The sequence below is a fragment of the Danio rerio genome, chromosome 12, assembly GCF_049306965.1.
Source record: "Danio rerio strain Tuebingen ecotype United States chromosome 12, GRCz12tu, whole genome shotgun sequence".
NCBI classification, from domain to species: domain Eukaryota; kingdom Metazoa; phylum Chordata; class Actinopteri; order Cypriniformes; family Danionidae; genus Danio; species Danio rerio.
In genome coordinates this window covers 8,387,230-8,407,849 of record NC_133187.1, presented here as the reverse complement: position 1 = coordinate 8,407,849, position 20,620 = coordinate 8,387,230, and the positions used below count along the sequence as shown (strand labels likewise).

At 35.5% G+C, this 20,620-nt stretch overlaps 1 protein-coding gene across 23 annotated transcripts in view; it reads left to right on the top strand.

The window, feature by feature from the left end:
* Positions 1 to 1,078: 1,078 nt before the first annotated feature.
* The window catches only part of ank3b (ankyrin 3b), a 211,155-nt gene continuing 191,613 nt past the window's right edge, over positions 1,079 to 20,620 (top strand). For all 23 annotated transcript variants that reach the window (XM_073918153.1, XM_073918150.1, XM_073918148.1 and 20 more), the window contains exon 1: positions 1,079 to 1,521. In XM_073918153.1, the coding sequence (XP_073774254.1) occupies positions 1,411 to 1,521 (111 nt within the window). In that variant the 5' untranslated portion in view covers positions 1,079 to 1,410. The remainder of the gene's footprint in view (positions 1,522 to 20,620) is intronic.

Sequence of the window (20,620 nt, the reverse complement as noted above, 5' to 3'; positions counted from 1 at the left end):
CTAGTTAACCTAATGAACCTAGTTAAGCCTTTAAATGTCACTTTAAGCTGTATAGAAGTGTCTTGAAAATATCTAGTCAAATATTATTTTCTGTCATCATGGCAAAGATAAAATAAATCAGTTATTGGAGATGAGTTATTCAAACTATTATGTTTAGAAATGTGCTGAAAAAATCTTCTCTTCATAAAACGGGGTTTAATAATTCTGAGTTCAACTGTATATATGCAAATGACATATAAGGCGTACAAGTTTACATTTGGATTTTACACACATAAAATATATGCCATAAATGCAACATACATTTAGAAAATATTGCAAAAATGGCACATTTATTTATATTCTAGCCACCGGAGTTTCAAATATGTACATATATGTTTGCATATATAATTGTATATGATCATATATGGCCATATATGAACGCATATATAACATTATAGCTAATACATTTGTACATATATGTACATATTTGTAATAAAAAAATAAAAATAAATATGACAGTGGCCATTTTTGCAATATTTTAAAAGGTATGTTGAATATGTGACATAAATCCAGAATCCAAATATATCAAATTTCTACGTTGATTATGCTCCTTTTGTGCCATTTCTGCTGCTTGGCAGCTTTAAATTCATTATATTTGATGATAAAGAGCAGCATTAATATTTTTCTAAACATCTCCATTTTTGTTTTTTGGAATTAAAGTCAGGTCTAAAATGGCATGCGGGTGGGTAATCTAAAAACACAATGCAAAGATAAATTTCCAAAAAAAAAAAAAGATATAATATCTTACACTGTTTTGCTTCCCAACTAAATCAATCCATTTCCACTATATATATATTTTTTTACCGAGAACTAAACCTAATACCAATGAAAAAAAAAGATCCTTTCCACATAAAGCAATTTGTTTTGCTCCACAGGGAAGCTCAGGACGGCAATGACTGTTCAATACAGACGTCCCCCTCTTTTTCCATGCGCGCGCGTGTATGTGTGTGTTTGTGTGTGTGTGTGTGTACGCATGCATGTGAGGGCGTGTTAATCCGCACACAGAACCATCAGCATCAACCCCCCCATTCCTCCCCTCACTTAGACACTTCCAGCTGGTGGCGAAGGAAACGCGCGTAAGATCCTCCATCCCAGCTGCCCTCCACCCTTCTCTCCGCTCTCCGTCCCGGCTCACTGCACGCTGGGGATGGGTTCAGGTAGGACCTGGAGAAAGAAAAAAGCACCACGGGGAAAGCACCGTCTCCTCCAAACGCTCATCTCTTCTTTCTCACACAAACGCAGTTCCCCAGCTTTAGCTCCTCGCTGGAACACATAGAGGGAGATTTTTTTTTTTCTTTTTTCTTCTGTGCGTGCACTCTTCAGTCTTTCTTCACTTTCTGAAAGGATACCTCACTTGGGCTTTTTTGCATCATGGCACACGCAGCATCCCAGCTGAAGAAAAAAGCCGATCTGGAACTTACAGCCGCCGAGGAAGAGAAGAAGAAAAAAAGCAGAAAGAGAACCAGGGATCCTAAGAAAAAGGTACCAGTCGGGTCAAGGTTCTGAGGGTGGCGCGTTTTCTTTATTTTGGCTGGGTGGGATGTCTGGAAGCTTCTTAAAGGTCACTTTTTTTTCTAAATCATATTTTTTTTTTGGCAAATGTAAATAAGTGTCTGGCTTTTAGACTGCAGTGATGATGATGCATCCTGTAAGAGATAGGAGATGCTTATTTATAGGGCGAACTTGTGCCTCATGAAGAAGGCGCACACTTGTTATTTTGGACTATTTTATTGGCTTTCAGGTAAAAAAATTACAGTAATTTTAAAGAATGATCTGAACTTTATCAGGTTGTAACCATCACCTTTTAATATTATAAAAAAATAATAGATCCAAACGGCGCTTGTTGGTTTGTTTGAATGCGTGTGGGTGAGTGTGTTTTTGTCTTTGATCCGTGCTGGGATTTGCTCTCCTTGTTGATGCGTGACTGGTGTCATTTTTACGGCGGGCTGTGCATCCAGACCCCCGAGGGCTCACGAACCCTCTCCCACGGGCTTTATGAAAGATTACCCAGCAACCCCCCTGTCCCGACCAGCTTCAATCCCATTACAAACCCACATCAAGCCATCCCATTATTCACAGGCTTCACCTACAGTATCTACAGGCACATCTGCTTCTGTCTTAGCTGCTCTTTTCTTATACTGAGCCGGAGGATGGATGGAAATGGTGGGATATCTGGCATCCCGTTCCTTTTGTTTACAAGTTGTTGAGACCTATGCGATACGTTCTTGATTGATTTCATTTTGGGTTGGATGCGTACAGTTGAGTTGTTCTTTTATTTTGACCGGTTTCTTAGTGTCTGTTAACGGACACTATGTGTTAATATTATATAATTCACCTTGATTGCTTCTTAAAATAGCGGCTATATATATATATATATATATATATATATATATATATATATATATATATATATATATATATATATATATATATATATATATGAATGCTTAATACATTTAGTAAGATCTGAACACTTAAAATAAATTGACTTGGAAATTGCAAGTAAAATAATTACTATTTTAATACAACAAAATAAAATGATGCAATTAAATTAAACTTTAAATAAAAAAAAAATGCCCAAAACATGGTGTTTGATCTGTTTACGTAATTAGTTTAATTGAAAACTGCTAGAAAATGTAATTAAAAAAAATCTTGGGAATTTTTATAAAGTAAAATAAAATGATGTCATTTAATTAAACTTTAAATAATAAAATGCTTAAAGCACGTATTTATATTTGTACACTAAAATTAATTGAAAATTGTCAGAAAATGTAATAAACATAAATTAAATTAAATTAAATTAAATTAAATTAAATTAAATTAAATTAAATTAAATTAAATTAAAATACTTATTTAAATGGTTGCTGCTGGAAGGGCATTCCCTGCACAAAACATATATATGCCAGAGTAGTTGGTGGTTCATTCCGCTGTGCTGACGCCTGATAAAGCTGAAGAAAAATGAATGAATAATTTGATTAAACTTGAAATGTAAAAAAATGCTTAATACATATCATTAATACATATCACGGCATGTTTGACTTGAAAATTGCTAGTAAATTTGACAAAATAAAATCAAATGATCTCAACTGTCATTGAATTGAACTTGAAATTTAGAAAAACACATTTTACTGTGTACAAAGCCTGCCAGACAACAGCGCACACATATATTGTTAGCAACCCAGGTTGGTCGCGCCCTCATGGGACATGGTGTCGTGATGGAAAGCCTCCGTCACCCTGTCAAGGACTGAGAGCTTAACTCTGGATGACCTCTGTCATTCATGTGTGTGTGTGGCTGGAAATCTACATGCTAGAACTTTACACAAGAGCTGATTCTCACTCTGACAACACACAAGGTCAGATCTCACTGTAAACTGTTGCAGAAGTTGATGACCTAAATGACCTGTATGGAAATGGAGATACAGAAGATCATATTTTGCCATAGATATGTTTTAGTAAACCAAGTAAGTTTGTCTAAAAGTCTTGGACGTTGCTGAAAATCTTTTCTGTACAAAAAAAATGCATTTTATTTTATAATTTTTTTATTTTTAATTTAATTTTTTTATTGTATTTTTAATTTTATTTTAATATTTTACATTTTATTTAAATTTTTTTACTTTATTATTTTTATTTTTATTTTATTTATTAGTATTATTTATTGTATTTTTATTTTATTTTCATATATTTTTTAATTATTTATTTTTTATTGTATTCGTTATTTTATTTTAATGTTTTTTATTTTATTTTTTATTTTTTATTTTATTTTATCTTTTTTTATTGTATTTTTTATTTTTATTTTGTTTTATTATTTTTTATTTAATTCAAATTTAATTTAGATAATGAGTAAATAAATTAATCTGTTCTAAATTTTAACATGAACTTTTTTGTTCAAAGTGCAATTCATCCATAGACTACACCTAAAATATGACAATAGCGGCAAAAAAAAACAACACTAACTAAAAATATTTTTATTTATTATTATTATTAATTATTATTATTATTATTATTATTATTATTATTATTATTAATAATAATAATAATAATAATCATAAATACACTACTACTACTACTACTAATAATAATAATAATAATGTTATTATTATTAATATTATCACTATTATTAATATTATTATTATTAACTGTAATGCTTATCAGCAATCTAGCAGTTGCAGATTGCTAACAGACTACAAGTCCGCCATTATGGACTACAAGATCCAGTCATGCACCACACACACTAACAGCTGGTTCCTGATAGTGACTGATACACACAGCCGGAGAATCGTAACAAACTGATCACATTGGACTTCAATTACATCGCACACACACACACTTCATTGCTGAGTCTTGTTATCTGTTTCTATCACGTTACAATGCGTTTTCCTTGTCTTGTCTTGCCGATGTTTTGACCCTCAAATAATCCCTAATAATTTTGAGCATGATCTTTGCACAAAAAGATGCGAAACAAAGTTCAAAAATGTTCAAATGTATTCTTTTTAAATTCACATCCATACTCAGATTGTTAGACTGATCAGATTTCCGCATCCATGCTTGTGGAACGTCCTCAAAGATGCTTCAGCTTTCAGCACAGCTTTTGTAGGTTGTTTTGGAATGAGAGCGTCTCTGTGGTTTAGTAATGGGTGCTGATGGTAAAGTGTTCAGTGTTTGAGTCTCAGTATAGCTGTGGTCGTTGCAGGTTATTGATCGAGTGGAGCAGAACTGAGAGCCAAAGCACTAGTTCTGGCCGTTAGTTTATAGATCCGTTTTCGTGATCACAGTGATTAGTGGATCTGCAGTTTCCAGTTCTGTTGGTTTAACTTGACTAGCGTTCACACAACAGCTTTTTACGTTCTCTGAAGAATATGGGCATTATATGAATGATAAAAACATGCTGTCATGGTGCATGGGTGTTGCTACCAGGTTGTTGTTATACAGCTTTTAGGTTATTTAATGAGGACATGGAGTCATGATTTAGTGCAGGGGTCTCAAACTCAATTTACCTGGGGGCCGCAGGAGGCAAAGTCTGGGTGAGGCTGGGCCGCATAAGGGATTTCACAAAAAAAAAGTCCTCAAATGTCATTATTAACAGTTTTAATTATTTCTTCTGAACATGAAGTGTTCTGAACATTAATAGAACATTGAGTGAAGATTATGAACAGTTCTTCTGAACATGGCATCTTTTGCCTACTCCTTGCTGCCAGAGACTTGACAGCGCTTCTTCTCACAAATCTGAACCACATTTGGCTTTAGAGCGGAAGCGGTTGAGACCCTCAGTATGGCTTGGGGGAACTCACTCAAAACTTCCATTCCCTCACCTAAAAAAAGGCGTATATATGTATAAATAAAACACCCCCACCCCACTCCAGTCACATCAGTCTGTACCAGTCTGTATCTACCTATAATATATATAAGATGCAGGCTGTAGCTAGGTAGGTGGCAGGCTGCAGATGGGTAGCTAAGTGGCAGGCAGGGGCGGGAACAGCTTACCTTGGTTCTGGCCGGCGCGAGTTCCCTCCTAACACTTCCCGCCCATCACAGCGTCTAACAAAGGGGCGGGGTGCGTGGTGACATCACCGGCATCCCCGCCCCTTTGTTTACACGGCGGGCGGGGAATGCCAGTGACCGCTGTGTACAGATAGAAACAGCGGAGCGGGGAGCGCTCTCTCTGCCACAAAATATTGCACTGAGGGCTGCAAATGGCCCGCGGGCCGCGAGTTTGAGACCCCTGATTTAGTGGGAAAGTGTAAGTGTGTTTATTGAATTTTATTTATTGCTATTTTAATAATATGTCCTTGAAATTGTTGACTGTGGGATTGATGGATGGATGGAGGGATTGATGGGTGGATGTATTGGTATGTTGATTGATTGATTGATTGATTGATTGATTGATTGATTGATTGATTGATTGATTGATTGATTGATTGATTGATTGATTGATTGATTATTGTATTGATTAGTTGCTTTGTCGATAGATTGACTGGTTGATGGTTGGTTGGTTGGTTGGTTGATTGGTGGTTGGTTGATATGTTGATTTATTGATTGGTTGGTTTTCTAGTTGATTAATTGATTGGTTGGTTAATTTGTTGATTTATTCATTGATTGGTTGGTTGATGTTTGGTTGCTTGGTTGATTTGTTGGTTGGTTGATTGCTTGATGGTTGCATTGATTGATTGATTGATTGGTTGGATGGTTCATTCTTTGATGGTTGGTTGATATGTTGATTCATTGATTGGTTGATGTTTGTTTTTTTTTTTTTTTGATTGATTGATCGATTGATTGATTGAGCATTGGCTGATGTATTGATTGGTTGTTTGGTTGATTCATTCATGATTGGTTGATTTGTTGATTTATTATTAATTTATTGGTTAATTTGTGAAATTGTTGGTTTTTCGGTTGGTTGGTTGGTTGGTTGGTTGGGTGATTGATTGGTTGCTTTAATTGATTGGTTGGTTGGTTGATTGATTGGTTGATTGGTTGATTTGTTGATTTATAGATTTTTTGGTTGCTTGTTGGTTGGTTGGTTGGTTGGTTGGTTGGTTGATTGATGGTTGGTTGATTTGTTAATTTATTAATTGATTGATTGATTGATTGATTGATTGATTGATTGACTGACTGACTGACTGATTGATTGATTGATTGATTGACTGATTGACTGATTGATTGATTGATTGATTGATTGATTGATTGATTGATTGATTGATTGATTGATTGATTGATTGATTGTTGGCTGGTTAATTGATTGATTATTGATGGATGGATGGATGGATGGATGGATGGATGGATGGATGGATGGATGGATGGTTGGATGGATGGTTGGATGGTTGGTTAGTTGGTTTATTGATTGTCAACAATGACATACAATAATAAAATTTTAAATACATCAATTTAACATGTTTTCATTTAAAATATTATATTTGTGTTAAAATATTTGTGATCTTCCTCTTGGTTACCTGTTATTGTTAGTGAGACACAGATGTATTGTCCTCATGGGTTTGGGTTTGTGTCCGTCCTCCTGCTGCTGTTACACTGGAATAGATGAGTTCATGCACGTTCGCTTTTGGCAGTGGATCGAGTGTCGAGCTCAATGCACGAGCAAACCAAAAAGGAAAAATCCATACTCCAGTCTGCCGCTGCTGGCAGACCTTTACTAGAACAAACGCAAACAAACACTTAGAGCGCTGGACAAGTGCCCGACTGTATGAGAGTGACTTTGATAGCAAGATGCTATTTTCTTTCTTCCACTTGTCAATTTTTATTTATTTATTTCTGTTAAATCTTAAATACACTTTTAACTTTTTTATTTGCCACCCTTTATCTCTGTATTTTATGTCTGTATATTTATTAAAGGCCATTTTCTCATAACTAGTTTTTTATTTTGCAATGAGCTGTAAATCTCATCCTCAGCAGCTTTATTCATATTCTGAAGGTTTTTATTGAGTGATTTGTTAATTGTTCATAAAATAATTTGCCTTATTAAACATCTTATTTTTTATATTATTTTATTTACTATTTATTTTTGGGGATTTTTGCAGTATTTTCTGACTTATGGAGGTTTAAAAGGTGATTCCCAAAACCCCCTCTGCAAAACCTTTATTTAATTTATCAATGTTTAAATAAATAAAATATATATTTTACTATTATTTTTATTAATTTTTTTAGTATTTTTATATTATATTATTGTTATTGTTATTATTATTATTATTGTAGGGCGAAGCAGTGGCGCAATAGGTAGTGCTGTCGCCTCACAGCTAGAAGGTCGCTGGGTTGCTGGTTCAATCCTCGGCTCAGTTGGCATTTCTGTGTGGAGTTTGCATGTTCTCCCTGCGTTCGCGTGGGTTTCCTCCGGGGGCTCCGGTTTCCCCCACAGTCCAAAGACATGCGGTACAGGTGAATTGGGTAGGCAAAATTGTCCGTAGTGTATGAGTGTGTGTGGATGTTTCCCAGAGATGGGTTGTGGCTGGAAATGAAAAGGAATGAATGTATTTTTATTAATATTAATATTATTCATTCATGTCGGCTTAGTTCCGTTATTACTCGGGAGTCGCCACAGCGGAGTGAACCGCCAACTTATTCAGCACATTTTTACACAGCGGATGCCCTTCCAGCAGCAACCCATCTCTGGGAAATATTATTATTATTATTATTATTATTATTTCGCATAAATCTTTACTGAAAACACATTTACTTATGTTATATTTTTAACAAATTGAGGAACAAATTAAAAAAAAAGTCTTACCACATCCATAATAATCCTCCTAATGGATTTCATCAGTTTACCTAGAGATTGAGTGAGAGCTTATATTGGATTCAGTGTGGCCACCAGCACAAAAACATTAACCCCCTGGCTGTTAATTAATTTAAGTTCATCCTGGTCCTCCTCCACCCCCGTCTGCCCCTCTTCATCTTTCCTCATTTGGGTGGGTTCGATGCATTACTAAAAGCATGTTTTAAGGGGGGTTGAGGGTTCAGATAGACACGCATGAACACATTTTGCCACCAGCACCATCATCACCCCCATCTTTTTATCCAAACATGCCAAGCTGCTTCATTAATCCCCCATCACTTATTAAGAACCAGGCCCATTTTTCACCGTCTCCTCCCGCTTTCTTTTATTGTTTGAGTAGAGGCCATCGGCTCCCTCGAGACACCCGTCCACCAGCTCTGCTTCCCCCCAGAGCTCACGGGACACTTTGTCACCAAATACTGATTATTTTTCTGTTTTTTTTTTTCTCTCTCACCTCTTTATTCAGGCAGTAATTGATGTTGGAAATGTCATTAACTAGTTCACTAATTAAAATGATGATAAAATAGAAAAGGTGATATTTTGAAGGGTGTTCAGGCTCCTTTTTCTTTACAATGAAAGTGTGTATGTGTGTGTGTGTGAACATTAAATATTAAAAATCAATGTTAATAATAATAATAATAATAATAACAATAATGATAACAATAATGATAACAATAATAATAATAATAATAATAATAATAATAATATCAATAATGTAATAATAATAATAATAATAATAATAATAATAATAATAATAATAATAATAATTTGTTATTAATAATAATGATAATCTTACAAATTTAAATGTTTATATTTTGAAAATAATTATAAATATTTACATTTAAAAAGCAAACAAACAAAAACAAACATAAATGTATTGTAAATGTGTGTAAATATTTACGTATAAATATATAAATATAAATGTGTGTAAATATTAAATATTACAAACCTTTGTTAATAATAATAATAATAAGAATAATAATCATACTAGTTTAAATATTTTTATATTTTTAAAATAATTCTAAATATTTACATTTAAACAAACAAACAAACAATTAGTGTGTGTGCGTGCGTGCGTGCATGCGTGCGTGCGTGCGTGCATGTGTGTTTGTGTAAATATTAAATGATTTTCACGGTTGTGAATAGTATTAATATTAATATTAAAAATGCTTAACATTTTTTGGGGGAAATAATTATAAATGTTTACATTTAAACAAACAATAACGATAGTAGTAGTAGTAGTAATAATAATAATAATAATAATAATAATGATAATAGGCGTCACGGTGCGCAGTGGGTGGCACGATCGTCTTACAGCAAGAATGTTGCTGGTTTAAGTCCCGACTGGGTTAGTTGGCATTTCTGTGTGGAGTTTGCATGTTCTCCCTGTCTTTGCGTGCCGTAGTGTATGTGTGTAAATGCAAAAGTGTATGGTCGTTTCCCAGTGTTGTTTTGCAGCTGGAAGGGCATTAGCTGTGTAAAACATATGCTGGATAAGTTGGTGGTTCATACCGCTGTGGCGACCCCTGAATAATAAAGGGAAAAGAAAAGAAAATGAACAAACAATAATAACAATGTTATAGATGTTTGTTAAAAATGGTTAAAATACAGATTAATATCAATAAAATATCAAAATTAATATGTAAATGTGTTTACTATTTAGACAAAACACATAAATCAGACTGCAAATCCAAATATCACACTCTTCTTTTCCCCACATAATTCACATCATGACATTTTATAACAACACTCCTGCAGAAATATGTCAGTCTTTGAATCAGCCTTTTAAAAGCTTTTTACCATTTTTTTTTTTACTGTTTACATCAGGATTAATCATTATATGATGTAGGCCAATCAATAATTTGGTGAATGCATATTACATTCAGAAAGCTGTCCTTGTAGAAGTCAATCGGTTACAATCCTGATTTGTAAATGCAGCAGAAAGAGACATTATTTGTTTATTTTTTACCCTTAATAATGGTGTATTTGCAGCATCCACCAGCAGGGGACTGTGCTAACCAGTCTAATATTTCCCCTTTCATTTAAACAAGAGAAGGAGAAAATGAGGAGGATTACACTGAGGGAATGAAAGATGGAAGCAAGAAATAAAAATGGAAATAAGCCTGAAGTGAAACTGAGCGAGAAGAGAAATATTATAAAGCAGAGAGAGAAAGAGAGAGAGGAGGGGAGAGATACAAAGCAGATTCACATTTAAATCACAAAGGACAGAGAGCTGAAACAGCAGAAAATAGAGCATGCAGGAAAATCAAAGAATCACCATTCGCTCCTAGTGTTTGTTTTAGTTTTAGCAATTTGTGTGTGTGTGTGTGTGTGTGTGTGTGTGTGTGTGTGTGTGTAAACAGTGATTGGATCTTGATGTAGTAATGACCGGCTGTCGCAGCTTATTATAAATCTGATATGTGTCAATTCAAGTTTATATGTACACTGTAAAATATGTTGGGTTCCACATAATGTTCTTTCTTTTAACTGCCGTTATGTCACACACAGTCATGATAACATTATCGTTGAGTTTTTCTTTTATTATTTAAGCATATAGGAATGCAATTTTTTGTCCTCTCCCATTCACTGCGCTCTAAGTTTACCCAACTATGACCACTTACGCTGTTGAAAAACCCAGAAATGTGAAAAGGTACTATAAAATGCACTACATTTTGAATGCTATGCTAGCCGCTTTAGATGAAGGCATCTACCAAATGCATGTAAGCTTTTATTTTTTGAGGAAAATAACTTTGTTAGTGGGTTTGTTTTAAAGAGTTGTACATAAAACATGGATTTCAATGATAATATTTATAATAGACACATAATAGTTATACATTGTCTAGCAAATGACAAAACTATTACAGTATTGCACATTAATAGAAATAGTCTAAATACAGAATGCTCCCTAAAAATGAAATACTGATAATAAGATGTGAAAGATACCTTCATCCATTTCTGTGAGAATAAAAGCATGTGTGTCCAGAGCCGCCGTCATTCTGCTGAGCTCTGCAAACATCAGGGACTGAGATTGGCCTCATTTCTTCTCTGTTCTGGTTTGCTGTTGATCAGCAGATAGAGTGAGTTACTACACTCTTCCTCCTGATGGTAAACCCAATGACCCCAGGCAAGACTTCATTACTTCACTGTGACAGCCACATAATGGACTGTAATGAGCATTATCTGTGTCCTGACATTTATGCATTAGGCTTGCGTGCTGCTTGTGCGCTATAATATTTACCTATACTGTATGGTAGGGATGGGTGATATCTCATATCAAAAAAGCATAACACTACAGCTGCCGACTCACTGCAGAATTAAATATGCACTTCAACTCTCCTGTTTACACCAATGTTGTTCATCAGGAGCTCCACAGGGTCAATTTACATGGCTGGGCTGCTATACCCAAACTTTTAGTCACTTGTGCCAATGCCAAATGTCGGTTTCAAGGGTTTCAGCTACAAAAATCTTGGGCTGTGGACAATGTGAAACATTTATTGTTCTTTGATGAGTCTACCTTCACTGTCTTTCCCACATCAAGGAGAGTTACAGTATGGAGAAGCCCCAAAGAAGCGTAGTCTACCCTCACTGTCTTTCCCACATCAAGGAGAGTTACAGTGTGGAGAACCCTCAAAGAAGCGTAATCCACCTTCACTGTTTTTCCCACGTCAAGGAGAGTTACATTGTGGAGAAGCCTCAAAGAAGTGTAATTCACCTTCACTGTCTTTCCCACATCAAGGAGAGTTACAGTGTGGAGAAGCCCCAAAAAAGCGTAATCCACCTTCACTGTCTTTCCCACTTCAAGGAGAGTTACAGTGTGGAGAAGCCCCAAAAAAGCGTAATCCACCTTCACTGTCTTTCCCACTTCAAGGAGAGTTACAGTGTGGAGAAGCCCCAAAAAAGCGTAATCCACCTTCACTGTCTTTCCCACTTCAAGGAGAGTTACAGTGTGGAGAAGCCCCAAAGAAGCGTAATCCACCTTCACTGTCTTTCCCACTTCAAGGAGAGTTACAGTGTAGAGAAGCCCCAAAGAAGCATAGTCCACCTTCACTGCCTTTCCCAAGTCAAGGAGAGTTACAGTGTGGAGAACCCCCAAAGAAGCATAGTCTACCTTCACTGCCTTTCCCACATCAAGGAGAGTTACAGTGTGGAGAAGCCCCAAAGAAGCATAGTCTACCTTCACTGCCTTTCCCACATCAAGGAGAGTTACGGTGTCGAGAAGCCCCAAAGAAGCATAGTCCACCTTCACTGCCTTTCCCAAGTCAAGGAGAGTTACAGTGTGGAGAATCCCCAAAGAAGCATAGTCTACCTTCACTGCCTTTCCTCCGTCAAGGAGAGTTACAGTGTGGAGAAGCCCCAAAGAAGCATAGTCTACCTTCACTGCCTTTCCTTCGTCAAGGAGAGTTACAGTGTGGAGAACCCCCAAAGAAGCATAGTCTACCTTCACTGCCTTTCCCACATCAAGGAGAGTTACAGTGTGGAGAAGCCCCAAAGAAGCATAGTCTACCTTCACTGCCTTTCCTCCGTCAAGGAGAGTTACAGTGTGGAGAACCCCCAAAGAAGCATAGTCTACCTTCACTGCCTTTCCCACATCAAGGAGAGTTACAGTGTGGAGAAGCCCCAAAGAAGCATAGTCCACCTTCACTGCCTTTCCTCCGTCAAGGAGAGTTACAGTGTGGAGAAGCCCCAAAGAAGCATAGTCTACCTTCACTGCCTTTCCCACATCAAGGAGAGTTACAGTGTGGAGAAGCCCCAAAGAAGCATAGTCTACCTTCACTGCCTTTTCCACATCAAGGAGAGTTACGGTGTCGAGAAGCCCCAAAGAAGCATAGTCTACCTTCACTGCCTTTCCCACATCAAGGAGAGTTACGGTGTGGAGAAGCCCCAAAGAAGCATAGTCTACCTTCACTGCCTTTCCCACATCAAGGAGAGTTACGGTGTCGAGAAGCCCCAAAGAAGTGTAGTCTACCTTCAGTGATGGTTTTGCTGCAATATCACTTCATTCCCTAGGCTCAATACTTGTGCTAGAAGGAGCATCACTGCCACAGGCTACCGAACCATTCTGGAGGAATATGTGCACCCAATTGTTCAAACATTTTATCCTGAAGGCCGTGTTGTGTATTAGGGGGATAATGCACCAATACACACAGCAAGACTGCTGACAGAGTGGTTTGATGAACATGAAAGTAAACATCTCCCATGGCCTGCACAGTCACCTGATCGAAACATTATTGAGTCACTTTGGGCTGTTTTGAGCAGTGAGTCAGGAAAAGTTTTCCTCCACCAGCATCACGTGGTGACCTGGTCACCAGAGTATGGCTCAAAATCCCTCTGGCCACTGTGCAGGACTTGTACCTTTCATTCCCCAGATGAATTGATGCTGTATTGGCCACAAGGTCCCACAGTATATTAATGAAATATTGTGGTCTAAAATCAGGCATTTTAGTTTTATTTTCTAACCCTTGTATTTGTTTAAGCCTGTTTGCAAAAAAAAAATCACATGATAACACTAGTTGAGGTTTGGAACATGGTTTCATATCTTAGAATTAAGACGAAATCATATATGTCTTTGAAAAAAAAAAGTCATGAATTATTTCATAGAGTGACAACCCTGAATGTTTTATGCTGACATTTCTGCCAGGTTTCACTTGAAAAAAAAGATTTTTAAATCTCAAGAGACTGACCTTGTGAAAATTAAATCTAATAATAAATCCTAATGGATCTTCATGATTCTTCCAGCTAGCAGAAGCTCATGTTTTTGACAGGGTTTTCCTTCTTGCTCTCGGTCAGTGATGTCATCAGTGTAGCTACGGGCAAACAAACGGACGTCAGACTGAGCTGCTTCTGCTGCTCTCATTAATATGTGAACATGTAATTCCTGAAAGATTCACTGTGTCAGTGCGGAAATACCTGCCTCTCTTGAGTCCCGAGAGCGTCCAGATTGTCTTGCTGAAGCATTGCTGTGGGCATCACTGTGTCCTGATGAAAATAACTCCTGCGCTTTTCATACGGCGTGCACCTGCCGTCTTTGTCCTTGAAGTACAAACGAATGCATGATGGGCTCTCGGAACTGATTTTCAAGTCTTTTATCAGTACTGAACCTAAGTATGAACCCAATTTTAATGATGGACAGTTGAACGCAGTATGTTACTGTATTTTAAAGTTGCATTGTAAAAATGACTGTACATTTTACAGTAAACACAACACTGTAACTACATATACAGCAAGATAAATGGTGCTGGAAATGTAAATACAGTTATTTTGCTGTTACTGATTTACTGTAAGTTACCGGCGAACTGCTGCCATTAAGTTACTGTAGATTCTGCTGGAAACTGTTACCACCTATACTGTAAATACTTAACTATACACACAACCTAAGACAGAATATACAAGTTCTTTTACAAAAGACAGAACAATATTGTGTAAAATAAGTATTTAAGGTTGAAGAAAACAAGTAGTGCATGAAAAATTCTGTATTCCTTATGCTGCGTTCACACCAGTCGTGGATGAAGCGTCAAGCAAGTGTCAATGCTAAGTCAATGCAAAGATGGGAATAGACATCCTGCGGCGCAATTTGCCGGTGGTAATGATGCAATTCGAATGAATGAAGCGAGTTTGAAGCGAGTTCGCAGGTTGGGCGTTTTGCACGTTTGACAAAAATTTCAGTGCACATTTACGCCACGTTAACCAATTAGAAGCTTTCTCTTGTAGGGGCGTGATTATGACGTAGCGCCTGTGGTTTTTACCAGTATTTTGGAATGGATGTGAGAATAGTCTTTTCCGGAAAAATTCCAGAACGACCTTGCCTCTGTGAAAGTTTTCAGATTTCAGGTACCGGTAGTAATTTACCAGATATTTACCGATATCACTTGAATTTGTGAATTTGGCTACGTGTGTGTACATCACATTTTTTGTTGCATACATCATTATTAATCTAGTTTCATAGTAAAAATGTGTGTGTGTGTGTGTGTTCTTGGTGCAGATGAACCGTGAGATGCCCATCTGTGTGTCTGATTTCTGATTTCTTGCCACACACACACACACACACCCTGCTTGGCTTTTTGACGCACAATTTATTATCTTTTCCATTCAGATGTCCTGAGGGTTCATCAGTCACGAGCTCTGTTTAAAGTTTGCTGAATGTTGGGCGTTTGGTTTATTGTGTTGGAAATACTGAATAATGAATCTGAGAGCTTGGTTTTGGGTTATTGGGACTGAAGTGTTTGAATGAGCAGATCAGTGATTCTGCACAGTTAATCATATGCACTATTGAACCACAGCAGTTTGAGTTTTACTGTAGCATGAGTTGAGTGCGTTTGAATATATTTGGGAAAACAGGGTTTCCTTCTGAACTGAAGCTTCGTTTTGGATCCCAAGAGAGTTTGGATCAGATTCAAGGTATTTGTGGACATCTGTCTGGTTTTAAGGGACATTACTGTCACTCCTGATTCATGACAGAGACAAAAAGGGGTGATTTACATTTCATTATTTACATTTAAATTCCATTTTGTTTTGAAAATATGTGTATAATGATATGTGTAATGATGATGATGATGATAATAATAATATTAATAATAATAATAACAATAATAACAATCATCATAATAATCATAATTATAAATCAATGCATTATTATTATAATTAATACTAATAATATTTATAATCTGTAATACTACAACTACTACTACTACTACTACTACTACTATTAATACTACTAATAATAATGCTAATAATAATATATAATAATAATCATAATAATAATCAACAACAATAACAATAAAATTAATAATAATAATATTAACAATAATAATATCAATAATAGTAATAACAAAAATAAGGATATTATTATTATTATTATTATTATTATTATTATTATTATTATTATTATTATTATTATTTAAATCTCAGCCTGTTTTTGTGAATATACTTTTTTAAATTAATTAATTAATTTAATTATTTATTTATTTAAATCTCAGCCTGTTTGTTCTTTTTATTATAATAATTATTATTATTTATTCATTTATCTACTGATCAAACTGATTAATAAAAATAATAATATAAAAATAGTAACAACAAAAATAACAACATCAACAACAACATTAATAATAATAGTAGTAATGTCAATAAATCAGTACATTATTCTTATAAATACTACTACTACTATTATTATTAGTATTATTAGTTGCAAATGGAGGCCGTGAAGAAAAGGTTAGATTTAAATGCAGCTTTATTTCGATTGGTTAAGCAGGCAGAGGTCAAAAACCAGCATATGTAGTGTGTGTCCAAATGACTGCCAGCTGTAGCGGCAGTGATTGCTGCAATGATTTCTGGGAGTTGCTTTTTGGTAGGAATGTAGGGAGTGATGTTGGGAGGAAACACTGCTGGTGATCATAACATTATTATTTATTTGTTTATTTATTTACAGCTCAGGCTGTAGGTGTGATCCTGTTGCTCCTGTTAATAACAATAATAATAATAATAATAATAATAATAATAATAATAATAATAATAATAATAATAATAATTATTATTATTATTATTATTATTATTATTATTATTATTATTATTATTATTAACAGGATTAACAGAAGCAACCAGATTAAAAAAAATTGTTTTTAATTATTATGATTTATTCATTTATTTAAATCTCTTTCTGCTCTTTGTGATTCTGTTGCTCCGGTGAGCGACTCTTGTATGATGTTTACACCTTAATTTTGCCATTTCTTAAGTATTTCATCATTGGATTTCTGGAGTTACATCAGTTTTGGGTCATTTTTACCTGTAGAAGAAAACCTGATGAATTATTAAGCACATCTTCTTAATATAAGGCATATTCACTTCCTGCCCACACTGTGAATTATACATCTCTTATAAAAGATCACATGCAATATTCATAGTATATATATAAAAGGATCACCTGACACAGATTCTTTTTAGCATATTTCTCAGCCTGTAAATGTTATTCAAGTATAATAATGTTAATGTTAATAATGTTATGTAGAGAAAAAAAGCATTTTCAGAAAATTTAAGAACAATAATTAATTGATAATAACATATTAAAAAGACTCTATTTATTGATCACAATGCAGTCCCAAATACTCAATGATCGCCCATTTAAATCTTTATTTTTGGCATTATCCTGCAAACCACTAATTCGCCAACAAAAAGATTGTAAATAAATAAAATGTAATTAAAAATAATAATAATAATTATAATAATATTAAATAAATATTATAACATGAATGAAAAAAAATGGCACATCTTTAGTTTTGGTAAAATGTTTGTAACAAAATAATATACAAATAATTAAATAAAAATAAACAAATAAAAATAAAAAATGTAAAATATTAAAATAAAAAAAATAAAAAACAGAAAATTAACAATAATAATATTAATAGTAATAATTAAATAAATAAATAAATAAAAAAATAAAAAAATAAAAACTAAATAAAATAAAATAAACAAACAAAATAATAATAATAATAATTATTATTAAAATAAATGTTGATATATTTTTTTGTTTGTTTTTCTTTTTTTTGGTAGATCTTTACCAATATGTGTTACCCATTAGTCAGGGCAACACATTAGTGCCTAAATAAAGAAATATTACTAAGTAAAAGTAAAAATATTTTTGTCATATCTTTACCTTTGAACCATTAGGTTTAACTCATTAGCCAGCAAAAATTTTTTAATAAATTAATATAAAATAAACAAACATATAAGTAAATAAATAAATAAACACATTAAAAAAATAAATAATAATTATTATTATGATAAAAATTAAGTAAAATAAACATTGAAATGTTGTTTAATAAAAACTGAATATCGCAGACCCAAAATTGTCACAAACATCATTTGCTTCTTGTATGGATACTCTACGAATACACTATTATGCCATATATGGAGTTCCTGCAGTCTGTATATCAATAATGTAAAGCTCTCCTATAGTATCAGATGCTGGTGGACGGCTGTGGTTCAGACCGCTGGCTAATATGAGCTGACTGCCGTTCATTAGTCCAGGCCAGATCTACTGGGACGCCTACAGTTAATGAGCTTTTGTGCCTCAAACTGCATCGTCTTCTTACAGTGTGGACAGGGATGTTTCAGTAATGATAATCAGTCCTAATGGGCTTTAAATGAGCGAAGAGTAGCACTGCAATAAAGCAAGAAGATGATGATTGCGTGTTCCGCTCATAGATCAAGACCCTGTATGAAGCATTTATAAGAAAAAAGGCTTTGTATCAGTGCTCCAAGACTCAAAATAGTGTTTAAAGGATTATAACATGATTGTCTTGATGATTAATCATACATTTTTGCTGAAAAGTTTGAGGTTATTGTTTTAGAAAAGTGTACCATAGGTTGATTATAGAATTGTGTGTACATGGTAGAAGATACTATGTTAAAGTCAGAATTATTAGCCTTCCTGAATTATTAGCCCCCCTGTATATTTTTTCCTCCAATTTCTGTTTAACAGAAAGAAGAATTTTTTTTTCAACACATTTCTGGTGCGTTTCTGAAAACCATTGTTTTTGAGGTTGCAAGTTCCGTCTTAACAAACATAAGCCCCTTTCACACAGTGATACCGTTAAAAATACGGAAAATTTACGGAACGACTTTAACAGGAAAATTCAAAAAAGTGCTTTTCACACAGGCGAGGACGTTACGGAATTTTTCGGGAAAAGACCGTTCACACATCCATTCCAAAATACCGGTAAATTCTGACATCATTACCCAGAAATGACCTCTAAACGCAACCCGGGCTCATTGTGGAAACGTAGCCCCGCGGACGTTTCTGCGGACCGCGATTTACATCCCGGGAGGTACGTATTCGAGCGTTTTTTTGTTTTCGCGGATCTGCGAGAGACTGCTGTGCGCGCTTTTTCGCGTCTCGGGCGGGCGCCTCTCGGAAGCGCGCGGCGTTCACGCCCGCGCCGTTCTCGCGCGAAAAGCCGCCGGATCGGGGAAAAAAAAAAAAAAGCAAAAACCCACGTCTTCGTACCTCCGGCCACGTAAATCGCGGTCTCCAGAAACGTCCGCGGGGCTACGTTTCCAGAATGAGCTTGGGTTGTCTAAACGGCTGCGTCTGTATTTGTAAACATTTGACTACATTACAAACTCTGGATGGATCAGTGTTGTGAACAACTTCGATGAAAACATATAGAGAAACACTTTCGCATGTCGAGATGTTCATGATGTGTGTGTGCGTGTGCTGGTGCTCACCAGCTGATTCACGGGCACACGCAACGCAGAGCTTGAAGGTAAACAAACAACGGCTTATCTTAAGCATATTATCGATAATTATTTACACCGTTGGCATTAAGAAGAAACATATAAATGTTATCTGAGTAACATCTAGCAGCTAAATTTGTCTGGAAACATATTCAAAGGCTTTTATTTTCATTAACCGCGCGGACGTGAATGCGTCTGACTGGTATGATTGGCTCACGTCAGCACGTTCTAGACGTGTACGCGCTCTTTCCGGCAAACTTCCTTCTGCATTCACACAGCGCAGCATTCCGACGAATTACCGGTAATGTTACAACTTCTCTTTCCGGAAAATAGCCAGAACGAATTTCCCGGTATTTTCAAAAAGGGCCTGTTCACACATACAACCTTTCGGAAGTTGTTTTTCCAGTAATTTTCTGGAAAAGTCTGTATGTGTGAAAGGGGCTAACGTTTGTTGATTTGATGTTTCCCAAATCCGTCGTTTCATCTAGCATTCGCAAACTGCTTCACAAACTTCCATGCTTGAAACCAGGCCCGGATTGGCTAATTGGGAGGACCGGGAGAATTCCCGGTGGGCCGGTTCATTTTTTGGACGCGAGGGCCGGTGTCCCTTGCTCCAGAATCTGTAGCTCTCTGCAGTCACAGTTTTTAAATTAATTAATTTATTCACTTGACCACAGTGTTCTTATTTATTATTTTACCGCAGTTCTGCTCTTTTTATGTGGTCCAGTGGTCAGCACGTTAGGTTACAACGCCTCCGACCCAGGTTTGATCCTCGTCTGAGTAACTTTTTTTTTTCATTTATATTGTTAAGACATAAAATACTGTTGGGTCGTTGAACATTTGAAGTTCTAAAGCAGCTGTTTTCTCAAAAAAAAAAAGATGTGATATTGTAATTAGAAACTAAATTTGAAATGACCTTATTTCAACATAGTCAATCGTGAACTGAGGTGGGCCGGTCTGAGGCTTGAAACTCCAGGGCTGAAAAGGAGTCCCACTCCGGCCCTGCTTGAAACTACTCCTCTAAAGCTCAGGGCTCTCTCCCGGGACAGCATGTCAAACAAACTTTAGAATCAATCA